This window comes from Typopeltis vanoorti, chromosome 13 (assembly GCF_054136105.1).
Source record: "Typopeltis vanoorti isolate ZY-2024b chromosome 13, IOZ_Tvanoo_1.0, whole genome shotgun sequence".
Classification (NCBI taxonomy): Eukaryota; Metazoa; Arthropoda; class Arachnida; order Uropygi; family Thelyphonidae; genus Typopeltis; species Typopeltis vanoorti.
In genome coordinates this window covers 119916961-119935617 of record NC_143561.1, presented here as the reverse complement: position 1 = coordinate 119935617, position 18657 = coordinate 119916961, and the positions used below count along the sequence as shown (strand labels likewise).

Genomic DNA, 18657 nt, shown 5'->3' with positions numbered 1-18657 from the left:
CTGTTCTCTATATCTCCTCTACATTCTTTTTCTGAAGTCCCCTGCATAAGTTCATAATTCAGCTATTTCCCCACCCAACTATATCCCCAAAACCCCAGGAATACAATCTAATATTGCCATCAGTAACCGATTTCAAACAAAGTTCCAGGCATTAGTGATTTCTCTTATGACTGACCATTCAATGACAGCATAAACCATTAGTATATGAATACAGACTACAGTAATTTCATTTACTTAAATAAATGTAAACTTTCAAATCACCAGTTTCTGTTGTCAGTGCAAAAATATTGTGAGATAAAAGCCCAAAATTGTTTGTTTTTTATACATACATATATGGTTGTGCTTTGTTAATATATTGTGTTTATGTGTAGGGTTAATTTCTAACAAAGTGAATGTAGTCGAAGATTCACTCGTAAGTTAGTGTGTATCTAAAATAAGTATTATAGTTTAATGTTTGTGTATTTTATAATCCAGATATTAAAAAGACACCTAGTTCACTGAAAGTTTCAAGAAAAGCACTGTGAGGTACCATATAATGGCTGTAGCTTTTCTCAGTCATGAAGTGAAGTCTTATGTATGTGTTGGATCATGCATGAGTGAAAAGAATATGGTAACTATTAAACAGCTGAGGAGAGAACTATGAAAGCGATATGAAGAAATATGGAAGATTTTTTGGAACAAGTTGGAGGAAAGTTCCATTAGTACAGTCTTGCATAGAAAAAGATGTTTTAAATATTAGCTGTTGTGTTACAACTGGAATAACAGTTGTGTAAGAAATTAAAGGGACTTTTGAACTTGATAAAAGAAGTTTCTCATATAGAAGGAAAAATGTTTATCAGACATTAAATGTTCCATTTGAGCAGTGATGATTTAGCGATTGTTTAGGAAAATAGATGTAGCAACCAGAATTTTAAGTATTTGATCATTTTTTTTGAAAATCCTTGGTATAGGAAGAAGAAGAAAAAAAAAAAGTTGTGAATCTCAAAGGCAATTGAAGGAGGAAACACTAGATAGTGTTTAAAATTAAGAATTTTTATCGTCCTGAATGCTGTGTTTCTTAGCATGAATTGGAAACTTACAGTTATTTTTAAGAACTATTTCAATCGAAGAGATAAAGGAACTGTTTTGGTCAACTTTTATTTTAAGTGCCCATGAAGCAAATGAAGGAAAGATCTTATTCATGAAACTTCATTGATACAAGACCCATGCAAGTATAATAATGATCAAGTAAGATCTTTTAACTTTTATTGTATTCCAAGGAATTTGACAGGTAGGACAGACTGAATGAATAAACGAGTAGAAAAACACAGAGAAGACAATGATGAAATAAATGCTGCAAAACAAGTTTCCATCTAGTCAGGAGAAACTATACAACTTTTAGCTGAATGCCATGTTCATTTTTTGTATAGTATCTGATGTCATCTCTCAAAAATGAATTTCACTGTGTGTGAGTGAGAGAGAGAGACCATACTTTCTTTGCACTCATATTATGTAATTCTAGAATGACCATATAGTTATCCTTTGTAATTAATAAGAGAATTCTGCAGAAATTTTGAATGTCAGATCTCCTTAGAGAGATAAAGAGAATAACTGATACTGAGTTGTACATGTTTTTATATGTCTATAGTAAATAATTATATACATATTTTTTTTTATACCTGAGCTACATTCTTTGAAATGCGCAACATGCCAACCATAAAGTAAATTGTGAGTCAATGCATCATTACGGTTATGAAATCAGAAATATTCTAAGTAAATAAAATAAAATAACATACATAGTTAATTTATTCTCCATGACTGACTACTGACTATTAACATAAAGCGCTGGACACAGACAAAAGGATGGGATAGCATACATTATGCTTATATAATTTCTGTATGCTGACAATTCTAGGATAGCATATTCTATTTCATTTCCAATATCATTTCTAGACTGAATAAAATGCTATATCCAATATCTATAATTTGTAATGAAAGTATTTATATTTGGATGGACATGGTAAGATCAGTGTGTATGCTTTACATACACACTAATTACAGAATTCACATATGTTTAAAATATAACTGCAATCGGAGAGGAAACATGGATACCAGATGTACATAACAGGTGCAAATATTCAGGGTGTGCGGGGCACACCCACAGAATAACAACATCACAGATATTATATTTTTGCATTTATTCCTGTTAAATTCCAGTAACTGTTTCCTGGATTTGTGTGATTCCTAAAATTAAACACAATGTACTAATGCTTCATGAAGAGGACAATTTTTGACGTGCAAGCACTGCATCACATTTGTGTTAATAGCCGGGGTGTGTGATCACAAATACAGACACCTCTGAGCCCTTTGAACAGGCATACAAAATGGCACAGTTACAGGAGTTAAAAGACTCCTGCCTTTAACAGGAATAAATGCAAAAATATAATATATAACCACTGGAATGCAAATTCTTAGCATTCCAGTGGTTTTACACCATCCAGAAGGTGAGGCAGGTATGCACTGAGACAATAGCACCCAGAAATCGGTGGCTGTGATTGGTTATTATGTCAAACTAATCCAATCAAACTGATGTGTTTAGGACACCAATATATATATGTTTTTACTATATAATTTTTTATAAATAATTTATAACTTTTTTTGCCCACATTTACAATGGGAAAACAGTGCTGATGATCTATTGAATGTCTAGTTTTCTGCTACAGCTGTTGCGGAATGCATGATTGTAGTAGTAGGACATAAGTCTTGTCCTCCTATTCCAAATTTTACACCTTTGAGTAATTTGAATATACGAACCAAATGAATAAATTTATATGGAATAAGAGTGAAATTAGTCAAAACACTAAATTAGCTGTATACAAGACAGTGTTCAAACCAATTTTAACTTATGGATCTGAGAGCCGGGTCAGAAGTAAAACACATGACCAAAGACTAGAGACCACTGATATGAGAGTCGTGAGAAAGATTAAGGGGGCATGAACAGATGGCATCAATGGCAATATCATATTAAAAACGAGGATATTAGGAAAGAACTTGACATTGTCAGTATCCAGGAATGCGTTAGCAGAGCTGGATGGAAGGGGAACTTTTCACATGGCATACTTAACAGGAACCAAACAACAGCTGACTCATGCCACTTCCTACATTTCAAGTGTTTCTATCTTTTATACTGAAACAGTTCCTACACAGGTTTACTTAGTAATGTTTTAGTTTATCTTTGACAACTTTACAATTAAGTATTTACTAAACAAAAGTTAATGGTAAATTACTGTAGTGATTTAGGACCATTAAAAAGTCATCATCATCATCAAATTCCTGCCATGTACCCTCAAGGGGTGTACAGGATATGACAGTACTACATGAAAAAATTACATCATTACTAACTTCCTATCTACAATTTTCCTCCAAATCAGTCTGTTACTTGTCAAGACTCCAACATTATCAGATCTTATATATTTCTATTGTCTAAGGCACTTTGTACCGTATCAATCCACCTATGTGGATTGATACGGTACAAATATATCTTGGCCTTCCTATGGGTCGTTTTCCTGCCAACCTGGCAGAGAACCATGTTTTGCTAATCTTTCCTCTCCCATTCTATTTAAGTGACCATACCACCTGAGATTAGCTCTGCTAACACATTCCTGGATGCTGACAATGTCAAGTTCTTTCCTAATATCCTCATTTTTAATATGATATTGCCATTGATGCCATCTGTTCACACCTCTAATCTTTCTCAGGACTCTCATATCTGCGGTCTCTAGTCTTTGGTCAAGTGTTTTACTTCTGACCCAGCTCTCAGATCCATAAGTTAAAACTGGTTTGAACAGTGTCTTGTATACCTAATTTAGTGTTCCGACTAATTTCTTTCTTATTCCATATGAATTTATTCAATTGACTTCCCACCATAACAGCTTTGCTGATTCTGTTGTCTATTTCTATATTTAATTTACCATCTTCAGTAAAAATCGTGCCTAAGTAGCTGAAATGTTTTACTTGTTCCACAGGTTCTCCATTCACAACACAGTTGAAATTTTCAATGATTCTGGCTATTTTCATTGTCTTTGTCTTTTTATTGCTGACCTTCATACCATTTCTATTACAACAGCTATTCAATTTAGTCAGAGAATCTTGCAGACTTGTAGCGGATTTATTTAGAAGTATAACATCATCCGCATAAAGCAAAGAGCTGACATTAACAACTCCAATTTTGATGTCAGGTTTAATAACACATTCCTTCATAATGTGATCCATATAGATGATGAATAACAGAGGGGATAATGTACATCCTTGTCTCACACCAGATTTAACATTAAACCATCTTCCGGTACTTCCTTCAATTATAACTGCTGACTTACAACTCAAATAAAGACTAAGTATTGCTTGATATAATGCCCCATTGACACCATATAACTGCAGGGTATTGAATAGCTTCTCTCTTGGCACCTTGTCATATGCCTTTTCCAAATCGACAAAACTTAAATACAGATCTTTGTTATATTCCCATGCTTTCTCGACTATTTGTCGTAAAGTGAAGATCTGATCCTGACAGCCTCTATTTGGCCTGAATCCAGCTTGTTCTTCCACAATTCTTCTCAACCGTTTCTCAAGTATACTTGCATAGATCTTGCCAGGAACACTCAGTAGGGAAATACCTCTGTAATTCTCACATTCAGTTATATTTCCCTTTTTATATATGGGTACTATGAGAGCTCTACTCCAATCATCGGGAATTTGTCCCTCTGTCCAGGCTTTCTGAACTATGCAGTGCAGCCACTGGAAGACTCTTATACCATCATACTTCAGCATTTCTGGTCGAATATTATCTACTCCTGCTGCCTTTGCACATTTCAAGCCTTTGATGGCTTTTTCCACTTCAAGTATGGATATGTAATCCTGACTGCATGCCTGGTCGGTGTTTTTTTATCACTGTGCTGTCATCACTGCTTGTTTCATTTAGCAATTTTTCGAAATAATTACTCCATACTTCAAGGATATCTTTTTCTCCTGTTTTCATGTCACCTTTATCATCTCTAATTCCTTTTACAGCACTCTTTCCTACATTCCTAAGCTTCTTCAACAACCTCCAGAATATTTTGCCACCTTCTTGATATTTATTTTCTATATTCTTGCCAAAGTCCTCCCATGACTTTTGTTTTGCTAGTTTTACACACTGTTTAGCTTTCTTACATTTGTATCTGTATTCTGTAAGAGTAAAAGCTGACTTATTTGCTATGAACTTTTTATATGCTTTCTTCTTTTCCTTCACTGCCTCTTTAACTTCCTGTGTCTACCATGGAGTTCTGATTTTTCTATTCATGCAGACAACCTCACCACATGCCTTTCTGGCTGAATCAATCAAGATTTTCTTCAAGGCTTGCCACTGAATCTCCAAGGTTTGTTTCCTGTTCTCAAACTCTTTCATTTTTTCTTCAATAATCTTTATGTATTTTAGTCTATAGTTCTGAGAGCTGCTCAACTTTTATTCGCTTTAAAACTTTCTTACATGTTATTCTTTTCAACATGAAATTCAGTTTTATCCTGCTCAAGAATAAATGGTGATCACTTCAAATTTCAAATCCTCTGCACACTCTGGTGTCCTGCACCAGGGAGAAAACATCACTATCAACAATAACATAATCAATGAGACTTTTCTTATTCCTTGCCTCTTCTGTCCATGTGATTTGTGCACATTTTTATGTTGAAACATGGTGTTAGTAATAACCAGTCCATGTCCCGAGCAGAAATCCAACAGGTATTTGCCATTATTATTAGCTTTGCTCTTTTCTTCAAATTTTCCCAAAATATTTTTGTATGTCTGACAATCATTTCCTACTCTGCTATTTAGATCCCCAACACGGACCAACTTTTCCTTTATCATTGTGTCAGTTGCTTTTTCTAAAGCTTCAAAAAATTCCTCCACTTCTACCTTAGTAGAACCTTCTGTGGGACCATAGGCACAAATAAGTCTCATTGTCCAGTTCCCCATTCTCATATTTGCCCACATTACTCTACTTGAGACTGACTGCCATTCAAGAAGATTAGCCTCGTATTTTGTGTTGAATACTATGGCTACTCCTTCTTTTCCTTGATTGTCATTGCCTGAATATAACATTTTGTATTTATTGCTCAGAAAGATCTCACCAGTTTTGGTCTTTTTTGTTTCAGTCACCTCTATTATGTCGATCTGGTACTTATCTAATTCCTCAGCTAGCTCCATTTCTTTGCCATTCAGGTTTCTTACGTTAATAGTACCGATATTTAACTCTGGTGATGTTGAGTTGGGGTTTGTTTCAGATTTGTTCCAGTAGCTGACTTTTCGCTGTTCGCCCTGGTTCCCTGGCGAAAACAACAGGGGCCTTGTTTAACCGGGCGATGCCCCAGCTGGCATGAAATTTTGTCATGTTGTACCATCATTTTTTTTATTTTGGTTTAACCAATAAGAATACAATTTGGTCAGCTAAATCCAAAATTGCCATCCCATCCTCGTTCGTTCAGTATCAAAGTAGATACCCAACAGGGTGCACCACAAGAAGGTGAGGATTGGACATTAGGTCAGAAGCCCTGGTTGGTTCTCCGCATTCCTTTAAAGGCTATGTGGAGGTCTTCTCTCAGTTATACAGCTTTGACCCTTAAGCACCCCCCATTAAAAACTCAGTTATTCTAAATAAATTGTATTCTTCTTTTAATCCTTTATCCAAACAAAATTCTTGATGTTTGGAAATGGTACTTTCAAACAACATCTTCACAACTAGTCCATTTGATTTAAAACCAATTTTTTAAAATTTATTTTAGGTATTATTTCTGGTAAAATTCCCATGTTACTCTTTAAAATAAACTATTATTTTTATGGCTATATAGCCTACTTTTGTTTAGGAGTATTTTTTATTTTTTTTTTTTGGGAGGGGAGGGTGAGAGAAGGATTTGAAAATAGAAACTATTTTTTGGGGAAGAGAAAAGATTGATGGGAAGAAAAGGTCAGAGGTGGGAGTTGGGGTGTGAGCCGTTTTGACAGTGCATCATATTCAGAGCTCGTGGGGAACCCCACCCACGAGTTCCGAAGACAATGCATACTGGAATAAATCTTACCAGGAACACTTAGTAGAGAAATACCTCTGTATTCTCACATTCAGTTTTATTTCCATTTTTATATATGGGTACTATGAGAGCTCTACTCCAATCATCTGGAATTCATCCCTCTGTCCAGGATTTCTGAACTATGCAGTGCAGCCACTGTAAGACTTTTATACCACCATACTTCAGCATTCCTGGTCGAATATCATCTATTCCTGCTGCCTTTCCACATTTTAAGCCTTTGATGGCTTTTTCTACTTCAAGTACGGATATGTATTCCTGAGTGTATGCCTGTTGAGTGTTTTTTACCACTGTGCTATCACTTGTTTCCTTCAGCAATTTTTCGAAGTAATTACTGCATGCTTCAAGGATATCTTTTTCTCAAGTTTTCATGTCACCTTTACAATCTCTAACTCCTTTTACAGCACTCTTTCCTCTATTTCTAAGCTTCTTCAACAACCTCCAGAATATTTTGCCACTTTCTTGGTATTTATTTTCTATGTTCTTGCCAAAGTCCTCCCTTGACTTTTGTTTAGCTAGTTTTACAATGTTTAGCTTTCTTACATTTGTCTCTGTACTATCTAAGAGCTAAAGCTGACTTATTTCCCAGTAACTTTTGATATGCTTTCTTCTTTCCTTCACTGCCTCTTTTACTTCTTGTGCCCACCATGGAGTTCTGATTTTTCTATCCTTGCAGACAACCTCTCCACATGCCTCTCTGGCTGAATCAATCAGGGTTTTCTTCAAGGCTTGCCAATGAATCTCCAGGGTTTCATTCCTGTTCTCAAACTCTTTCATTTTTTCTTGAATAATCTTTGTGTATTTTAGTCTACAGCTCACATCTGAGAGCTGCTCAACTTTTATTCGGTTTAAAACTTTCTTACATGTAGATCTTTTCAATATAATATTCACTTTTATCCTGCTCAAGACTAAATAGTGATAATTTCCAATTTCAAATCCTCTGTACACTCTGGTGTCCAGCACCAGGGATAAACATCACTATCAACAATAACATAGTCAATGAGACTTTTCTTATTCCTTGTCTCTTCTCTCCATGTGAATTTGTGCACAATTTTATGTTGGAACATGGTGTTAGTAATAACCAGTCCATGTCCTGAACAGAAATCCAGTAGGTATTTGCCATTATTATTAGCATTGTTATTTTCTCCAAATTTTCCCAAAACATTTTTGTATATCTGGCAATCATACTACTCTGCTACTTAGATCCCTAAGTAGCAGAGTAGTATGATTGCTATTTAGATCCCGAACAAGGTCCAACTTTTCATTTTTCATTGTGTCAGTTGCTTTCTCTAAAGCCTTAAAAAATTCGTCCACTTCTACCTTAGCAAAAGCTTCTCAGTAGAACTCTTAGTAGATGTGGGACCATAAGCACAAATAAGTCACATTGTCCAGTTTCCCAATTCTTATATTTGCCCACACCACTACTCGAAATTGCCTGCCATTCAAGAAGATTAGCCTCGTATTTAGTGTTGAATACTATGGCTACTCGTTTTCCTTGATTGTCATTGCCTGAATAATACATTTTGTATTTATTGCTCAGAAAGATCTCACCAGTTTTTGCCTTTTTCGTTTCAGTCACCCCTATTATATCGATCTGGTACTTATCCAATTTCTCAGCTAGTTCAATTTCTTTGCCGTTCAGGCTTCTTATGTTGATGGTAGAGATCTTGAACTCTGAATTCAAGATAGAACTGATCTTGATATTGAGTTGGGGCATGTTTTAGGATTTGTTCCAGTAGTTGACTTTTTGCTATTCGCCCTGGTTCCCCAGCGAAAACAATGCAGTCCTTGTTTAACCGGGTGCCCACAGCCGGCACGAAATTCTATCATGTTATACCATCATTTTATATTGGGTTTAAGCCAATAAGAATACAATTTGGTAGGGCTAAATCCCAAATTGCCAGCCCATCCTCGTTCGTTCAGTATCCATGTATGATTACTGAACAGGGTGCACCACGAGAAGGTGAGTATTGGACATTAGGTCATAAACCCTAGTCGGTTTTCTGCATTCCTTTAAAGACTATGTGGAGGTCTGCTCTCAGTTATGCAGCTTTGACGCTTAAGCACCTCGACTGATTTTGTACACACATATATATATATATATATATTTTTGTAGAGTTTCCATAGCTCAGTCAGTATAGACTAAGTCCTTTGGTCGGAAAGACCTGGGTTCGATTCCTGTCCATGATGTGAGGAACCTTTATCTGGTCTCTTTCGACAAAGGTGAGTTAGCTGGTCTCATACGAAGGTGGATGGTGTTTTTTTCCCTCCTGGAAACTCTGGTTTTTCATCCCTCAGAACAGGCAAACCAGCTGAGTGAACACATTTCTACAGACAGAAATTCCCCCCCTCCCTCAATGTCAGGCTCTGCGACAAGTTCATTGGGATCACGTGCGTAAAGTCACATCATGTAAAAGGCCGACAACAAATAGATGGGATAATGTGCAAGAGGAAGATTTTTTTGTATATTTATTCATTTTTTACTTTGTCTGGAAACCCTACCCTGGATACCAAATTTACTCCAACCTACCAGAAGAGCAGATAATTGTCACCATCCTGCTAACACAGGTGACCAGTTCTTAATGAACTGTCTTTTCAAACACAGCTGTAGATTGAGATTTTTTTGGTAGTGTGGACCATGGCTTCAAACAAGTTTCATTTACCAATGAATACCTTTCACTCAGCCATTCTCAGTCTTGTGTCCTGTCACATTACAATTCTTCCAAATGAAATGTCTTTTTAATGACTATTACCTCTTTTCATGGTCTAATTACTACTTCTGTTCTCCTAATGCAAACCCCTAGTCTGGCTAAATAGAAATAATTCTAACAAGAATGAAGGCCTTCATTCCCAAGTCCTAATGAAATCCCCACTCCACCCCATTTTCCAAACCCTGGTTTTTCCAAGAAGTCTCTCAAGGTAGTCCAAGAGAAAAATTCAGCATATCAGAAGTGGCTCAAAACCAGAATTCTTCAGCTTAATATTTAGATAAGAAAAAAAAAAAAAAAAAAAAAAAAAAAAAAATCACCATTTCCAAATTTTGAAAGAGCCAACTGCAAAAAAACTTGCTTCCTGCTCAAATGGCAATCAAGTCTTCTGGTTCCCTTGCTAGGTCTACTGGGTGCAACCTCCATCCTTCCATATTCTCACCTCTTACTCTCCTGATGGTACAATCATATTACCTAAAGATAAGGCAGACCACTACTCTAAACAAGAACAGCTTACTCCATTTCTCTTCTAGTCTCTTAACAAAAAGACTAGAGGGATACCATCAGATACACAGATGATGGCATCCCTCTTCTTGTGCTCAAGAATTAACTCTTATCCTATTTTACCTTTTCATATCTTTTCTACTCAACTAGCATTTTCACCTTACAGCACAGAAATTAACCAATATTCAGTGCTTTCTAGAAAAAGGTGATAAGTCAGCCAAAGAATTATTGTCTAATTGCTATAACATCAGTTTGTTAAAAAAAATCATTTAAAAGCCAACTTCTTCAACTACATGGATGCCCATCAGCTAATTAGTGATTACCAATATGAATTCAACCACTCTTAATTCAAAGATTGTTTCCTAGCCATGACTACCCATCCTTGAAAACAAGCCACGGAAAGATGAAAAGCCAAACGGCTATTTTTTTCTGGCGAGGTTGATATAAGTTAAGGGGATAAAAATCCCTTATTGTTTTTCAGCCAGTAAGCGAAACTAAGATCGAAAACTACGATCTGTAACGTTTCATGCCGGCGAACTGTCAGCGTATCCAAGCGAAGTGACCACTTGGTGGTGCCACACCACGGCAACTCGTTGCAAAGGTGGAGCAAGCTCCCTCACTGTTCTTGATATTTTCTCATAATGTAAAACTACATCTCTTAAGAGCTGTGGTTTTACTACATCTCTTAAGAGCTGTGGTTTTACATTATGAGAAAATATCAAGAACAGTGAGTGAGCTTGCTCCACCTTTGCAACGAGTTGCCGTGGTGTGGCACTACCAAGTGGTCACTTTCGCTTGGATAAGCTGACAATTCGTCGGCATGAAACGTTACAGATCGTAGTTTTAGATCTTAGTTTCGCTTACTGGCTGAAAAACAAAAAGGGATTTTTATCCCCTTAACTTATAAGCCACGGAAAGGTTTGGAGAAACTAACACAGATGCTCTTGACATTTTTAGGACATGCGATTAGGTTTGGCACATATGCCAGCCCAGCAAATCCATCTTAAGGTCTCAATTTTATCCTTTACAAATAGATCACTAGCTTCCTTTCTGGTTGCTTACTATATGTTGTTTTTCTCTCCTCAGATTTTCTACCACTTTCATCTTCCCTCTCTCTTGTACATAAATGACCACTGACCTTAAATTTTATCTCTCTCTCTCTCTTGATGTTACCAATTTACAAACCATGTAATATATAATCATTTGAAGCTTCAAGATCATGCATAACCAATGCTTAAACTTTGATTTCTTTGCTATTTGTCAGTCAGTCAAGAATGCCAATGTTACCTAAACACGATGGAATTTTTCTTCTTTCACCTCTAACTTTTCCTGGCACAAACATCTCTTAAGCCTCTAAAAGAACTATCTAAAAGAACTTCCAATCTAGATATTACTTTTTTTGCCTGTAAAACTTCCAACACTGTATAAATCTTAAATCTATACAATTTTGGAATACTGCTCACACATTTCAGATGTGCCACAAAACCTCTCTAAGAATACTTTATGCTATCCAGAAGAGGGCAATCCAATTTTTGTTTTTGGTCTTATGTCTTTTCTATATATATTTTCATGGACAATGTCCTGCTGAATCAACTGCCATCATTCTTCAGATTGTAAAAAGAGAAACAGTTGCTAGTTGATATCCACTTAGTGTTGGGGTTTAGATCCTTTGAAACAGCTTCCCCAATCTGTCTTCTCCAAAGATTAAAGCCTTCAGTAGCTTGAAAAATATGAGATATTCCTCTCTATCATAGTTACGTGGTGATCAGCATTTATTTTTTTTTTTTAAATATAAAAAAAACTGCTGTGTTAGAGTAAAACTTCAGTTTTATATACAGTGAAACAATCACTCAACCTTCTTATCAAGATCATCATCTGTTGTATACAACAATCTACATAGTGTGCTGAAGTCATACTAATTTTTCACCAGAGGTCAGGTCAGTAGTATTAACAGTTGACTGAATTACTGTGATTTTAGTATACTATATAGATTGGAATGTAGCTTTTTTTGTCTGTATATGTGTATACAACAGATGATGACATTGATATGAAGATTGAAATGTCAAGTGATAATTTTTTAAAATGGATAACAATAGATCCTTCTTTCTTGTTTACCTCTTACTCACTTACAGTACCAATGTGATATAAGTTTTGCAGCCTTGACTGCATGAGTTTGATATTAAAAAGAAACAGTAAATAAAATTATTTACAGATATTTACAAAATAAGAAAAGTTCTATACATATATATACATATATATGTATGTATGTATTTTTTTTTTTTTTTTTTTTTTTTTTTAACTCAGTCACAATACTCACTTTCAATATACAAATGAACATAGATGTCCTACCAACCCACACATACATACCCACATGTAATGGCACAGATCTAGTCATAACACAAAATGACCATATCCTAGGACTAGAAAATCATTCAACAGCTTAGTAATCTGTAACTTCTCCCATGACTACTGTCCAAAGTAGAGAAAATAGCTCCTACTACAAAAGAACAGCAACATGAGTAAAAGTTCCTTGTATAATTGAAGTCTTCCTTTATATACTTAATTCATATCAACAATGATTAAAAACAATCTGATTTCTTAAGCTTCAGATGACTCAGTTGTACAGACTAGAGGAATAGTTTGTTATAGTGCCAACATGGATTTGGTTGGACCTTTCATCAGTTTGCATCAGTGAGCAAGTTTTGCTTTTTCAGTGTTTACTATAGTGAGAGTGAATCTTTTTTTATAGTGAATCCTTAAAAATAATCTTAGATATTATAAAATGCTATTACATAATAATAATTCTATGAAAAAAATTTCTTGATAAAGTATTTTTATACTAGACTGTTTACAATAAGAAGATGTGAGAATGGCACAAAAATGTATATCTTTCTTAAAATTTTATAAAGAAAATATTTTTTTTTTACCGTATGCATGATGGCATACTAATATAATTCAACAGTGAGATTATACTTACCAAGCCAACCACAAAGATCAATGTTACAATGAAGCATAAACCAATAACAGCAGCAAACAGAAAGATGTAAGTGTTGAGATTAGTTGGTATTGAATTTGGTATAATTTCTATGATGTATCTATAATGAATTCGAAATAACAATTAATATAAATTAAAACACAGCCCAATTTTTTACACAACAAAATGTCACTGCCTCTAAATCATAATTCATAATCTAAACTTGCTGAAATAGGATTTGCATTCAAAAACCTAAGTTTACTACATGGATTTTGAAATTACAGGTAACCCTCATATAACGCAGTCTACAAATTGTAGTAACCCTTTATCTTTTCATATATTTTTCACCGCGCAACTTAAAAATCAAATTTCATATTCATTAAATTTGCGTCTGCATGTACATCAATTGTTTACCATATAAAGTGTCTATTGTTGAAAGTTGTCTTTGTTTTCTGCCAGGAAAGCACATTAAAAATCATAAGTGTATTAATCTCAAGCTGAGCACTTTATTTTCTGGTGAATTACATAAAATATGTAATGCTTTTTTATGTAAAAATGGAGAAATAGATTTAAATTAGGAGTAACTGGTACAATTAATAGATGACGACGAACCAAATGGTGGGGAAAGTTCTGCCGAAGATTCTGATTGTGATGAATCCATTAAAGAATTCAGTTTAAAGAAATTAGCAGAAGGATTGGACTTGGCAAGAAAGTTAAGATGTTATTTTATGGATAATGATCGCTCAATGGAGAGCTCCGGAAAATTCACAAGATAATTGGATATTTGTTTAGCTCCATATTATGAACTTAATAAAAAACTGCAGCATAGTGGTAAGCAAGGTCTTATTACTGACTTCTTGATAACTAACCAGCCGAAGTATGCAATGAGAATTATACAAATAATGTCCAAGAGATTTCAAGTGATGACAACGTCTGGCCACTCATAAATAAAGAACATCTACAAAATGTTCATCTTGAAGACAGTCATGACAATTAGATAGAAAATGATGATACCCCAGAAATTAAGGAATGGGAAACTGAAGCAGCCATTACAAGAATAAAGGATAAGAAAGTTCCAGGAGTGGATGATATTCAAGGAGAGTTACTGAGGGCATTGGGAAAGGAAGGAATAAAACTTCTATCCATCATCTTTAATAGAAGTCTGGAGGAGGATAAAATACCTAAAGACTTGGTAAGATCTATTTTTATTCCTATTCCCTAGGCTACAGGAACGATGGATTGTAGCAAACACAGAACTATCAGCTTGATTAACCACGTTGCAAAAGTCCTAATCAACATAATATACAGAAGAATGGAACAGATGATAGAGAGGGAATTAAATGAAGCAGAGTTTGGTTTCAGGAGAACCAGGAAAGCTATCACAACACTACGGATATTGGGGTAAAGAATGATCAAGTGCAATTTCTAAATCGCTTAAGAAATTGAACAACGTAGATCCGAATATAAATTAAATTACACTTTAATAAATATTTCCGATATTTGGGCAACGTCACGTTGCTATTTTCAAAAGGAACTTACAAAAAGGCACGTGCATGCAGACACTACAACACAGTAACTGAGAATGAAGAGATGAAGCTATTGTTCTCCCAGAAGTCCTGATGGTGCCCTCTAGCAGGCTAAGTAGGTGTTTTTGGCCATTTGGCTGAAGGTCTGCTGATGTATGCCTCCCAAATTTGGGGCAGTGGCATACAACCAAATTTGTTGAGGTTTGGAGAGTTTCTTAGGGATGAGGCTGATTCCATAAATAGTCTTTCGAATTTGTATTTGCTACGGTGTATTACTGTAGCTTTCTTCCACCGTATTCTGTGGCGTGTATCCAGAGCATGGTCTGCAAGACCAGAATGGCTGTACTTGTGAAACCGGATGTAGTCCTTGTGTTCAGAAATTCTGATATTCGCTATCCTGCCTCTTTGGCCAAAGTAAGACAGTTTACAACTGCAAGGGATCTGGTATACACCAGGTAGGTCTAGGGGAAGTGGTTGGTCTTTGGTGGAGTGGATAAGGGATGCCAATTTTCTGTAAGGCCTGTAACAGGAGGTGAGGTCATGTTTTTTTAAAATTTTTGGTAATTTTTTCCGAGGTGCCTCAGATGTAGGGAATGGTGATGGATTTAGAGTAATCTTTGTTGTGGAGGGGGGGGGGGGGCTGTCGTTTGTAGGTTTTAATATTTTTTGGATTTGTTTGGGGGGGGAGGTAGTCATTGGCTGAGAAGGTGTTGAGGATGTGATTTAGTTCAGTGTTCAGGACCATGTCGTTAGAACAGATTAGTTTAGCCCTGTTGTATAGTGTTTTCACCACTCCATATTGTTGTGAGGGGGGGGGGATTGTTGGTGAATGTATCTGCCTGTATGGGTGGGTTTTCTATAAACTGAGAAAACCAAGGTTTCATCAGGCTGGCAGGTGACTAGTGTGTCTAGGAAAGGGAGGCTGTTGTTTTCCTCTTTTTCCAGGGTGAATTTGATTCTGGAGTGTTGGTTGTTTAAGTGTGTTAAGAAGGAGAGGAGTGTTTCAGAGCCATGTGGCCAAATAGTGAACACATCATCAACATAGCGAAGTCATATGGTTGGTTTTTGTGGGGCAGAGGCTAAGGCTTTTTCTTCAAAGGTCTCCATAAAAAAAATGGCCAAGGGTGGGGAGAGTGGTGAACCCATGGCTATCCCCTCTATTTGTTTGTAGAATTTTCCCTAAAATTCTACAAACAGATGAAAAAATTCGAAAAATTAAAAAAGAATTCTACCAACATTGTAATCAACCTTTCTTCAGTCACCCTGAAGCTATCAACGTGCTTTCAGGTGATCACAACTTCGCCATTGCTCCCAGAAAAATACCTAGTGAGGATATTATGATCCAGATCGAACATAGAATCCGCCACCTTCCACATCAAATCACCAACAGTGTGAGACTGGATGTAGCTTGTGTACTCTCCAAAGCAAGACAACAAAAACCAACATATCCAACAAGGAATTTAAAACTCTACAGGAAATGAGGAATAATAAAGAATTAGTTATCACCAAATAGGATAAGGGAAATGCAACTGTAGTACTTAACCAAAAGGACTACAAAGGTAAGCTTAATGCTCTTCTATTAGATCGGGATACTTACCTCCCTATCGAATACAATCCCACCAACTCACAAATTAGGAAACTTCAGAGGCTTCTTAAAAAGTCACTTCTTGGCCTGTAGAAGTTATGAACAGATTTAAGCCGTTTAACTCTATAACCCCCGCCCCCATATTTACGGACTCCCAAAAATACATAAAGAAAATGTGCCATTACGTCCCATAGTGGATGGCATTGATTCGCCCACATACAAATTAGCTAAACATTTGGCCAAAGCGCTCACACACTATACAGGCAACACACCATCACACATAAAAAACTCAGCCCACTTCAAAGCCAGCATAGAAAACCTTACACTCCAACATACTGACATAATGGTCAGCTTTGACATCTCCTCCTTATTCACAAATGTCCCACTCAAGGAAACTTTAGAGATAATCCAAGCTAAATTTTCTCCCGATATCTCAGCCCTATTTCAATTCACAATGAACTCAGGCTATTTCGTTTGGCATGGAAAATTCTACAAACAAATAGAGGGGACAGCCATGGGTTCACCACTCTTCCCACCCTTGGCCAATTTTTTTATGGAGACCTTTGAAGAAAAAGCCTTAGCCTCTGCCCCACAAAAACCAACCATATGGCTTCGCTACGTTGATGATGTGTTTGCTATTTGGCCACATTGCTCTGAAACACTCCTCTCCTTCTTAACACACTTAAACAACCAACACTCCAGAATCAAATTCACCCTGGAAAAAGAGGAAAACAACAGCCTCCCTTTCCTAGATACACTAGTCACCCACCAGCCTGATGGAACCTTGGTTTTCTCAGTTTATAGAAAACCCACCCATACAGGCAGATACATTCACCAACAATCCCCCCCCCCCTCACAATAATATGGAGTAGTGAAAACATAGAAAACTAACACTATACAACAGGGCTAAACTAATCTGTTCTAACGACATGGCCCTAAACACTGAACTAAATCACATCCTCAACACTTTCTCAGCCAATGGCTTTCCCCCTAAACAAATCCAAATAATATTAAACCTACAAACCACAGTCCCCCCCCACAACAAAAATTACTCTAAGTCCATCACCATTCCCTACATCCGAGGCACCTCGGAAAAAATTACCAAAATTTTAAAAAAACATGACCTCACCTCCTGTTACAGGCCTTACAGAAAATTGGCATCAATTATCTGCTCCACCAAAGGCCAACCACTTCCCCTAGACCTACCTGGTGTATACCAGGTCCTTTGCAGTTGTAAACTGTCTTACTTTGATCAAACAGGCGGTTTCACAAGTACAGACATTCTGGTCTTGCAAACCATGCTCTGGATACACGCCACAGAATACGGTGGAAGAAAGCTAATACACCGTAGCAAATACAAATTCGAAAGACTATTTATGGAATCAGCCTCAGCCCTAAGAAACTCTCCAAACCTCAAAAAATTTGGTTGTATGTGACTGCCCCAAATTTGGGAGGCATACATCAGCAGACCTTCAGCCCCAACGGCCAAGAACACCTACTTAGCCTGCTAGAGGGCACCATCAGGACTTCTAGAACAATAGCTTCATCTCTTCATTCTCAGTTACTGTGTTGTAGTGTCTGCGTGCACGTACCTTTTTGTAAGTTCCTTTTGAAAATGGCAACGTGACGTTGCCAAAATATCGGAAATATTTATTAAAGTGTAATTTAATTTATATTCGGATCTATGTTGTTCAATTCCTTAAAGTGATTTAGAAATGCATAACTAACGTATAAGCCTGTCTACGAGGATCAAGTGCAATAAAGATTTATATCTATGCTTTGTGGACTATGAAAAACTTTCAATAACATTAATCACTCTGTTTTATTTGATATTTTGCATAAAATAGGAATAGATAAAAATATTATGAGAATTTTGTTCAGAATATACAAAACTCAAGAAGCCGGGTTCAGATTTGAAGGAGAGGATACTGAATGGATCCCAATAAGAAAGGGTGTGAGGCAAGGGTGTGGGATGTCTCCACTCCTTTTTAATGTCTATAGTGAATGGATGATAAGGGAGGCCTTGGAGGATCTGAAGGATGGAATAAAAATAAATGGACATCTGATAAATAATATATGACATGCAGATGACATTGTACTTATGAGCGAAACAGAGAAAGGTTTGGAAAGAATTTTGAACGGAATGAACAGGGTTGGAAATGAGAGATATAAAATGAAAATAAACATTCAGAAGACAAAAGTGATGAAGATTTCAAGGAAAGGAAATGATGGGTTGGAAATCACTTTGAACAGACAAAGAACAGAAAA

At 36.3% G+C, this 18657-nt stretch overlaps 1 protein-coding gene across 1 annotated transcript in view; it reads right to left on the bottom strand.

Annotated features, from left to right (window-relative positions):
• LOC150100499 (E3 ubiquitin-protein ligase RNF13-like) overlaps positions 1-18657 on the bottom strand; it is a 249565-nt gene that overhangs the window by 48541 nt on the left and 182367 nt on the right. The window contains exon 8 of the mRNA XM_090403100.1: positions 13282-13399. Coding sequence (XP_090259226.1) covers positions 13282-13399 — 118 coding nt within the window. The remainder of the gene's footprint in view (positions 1-13281; positions 13400-18657) is intronic.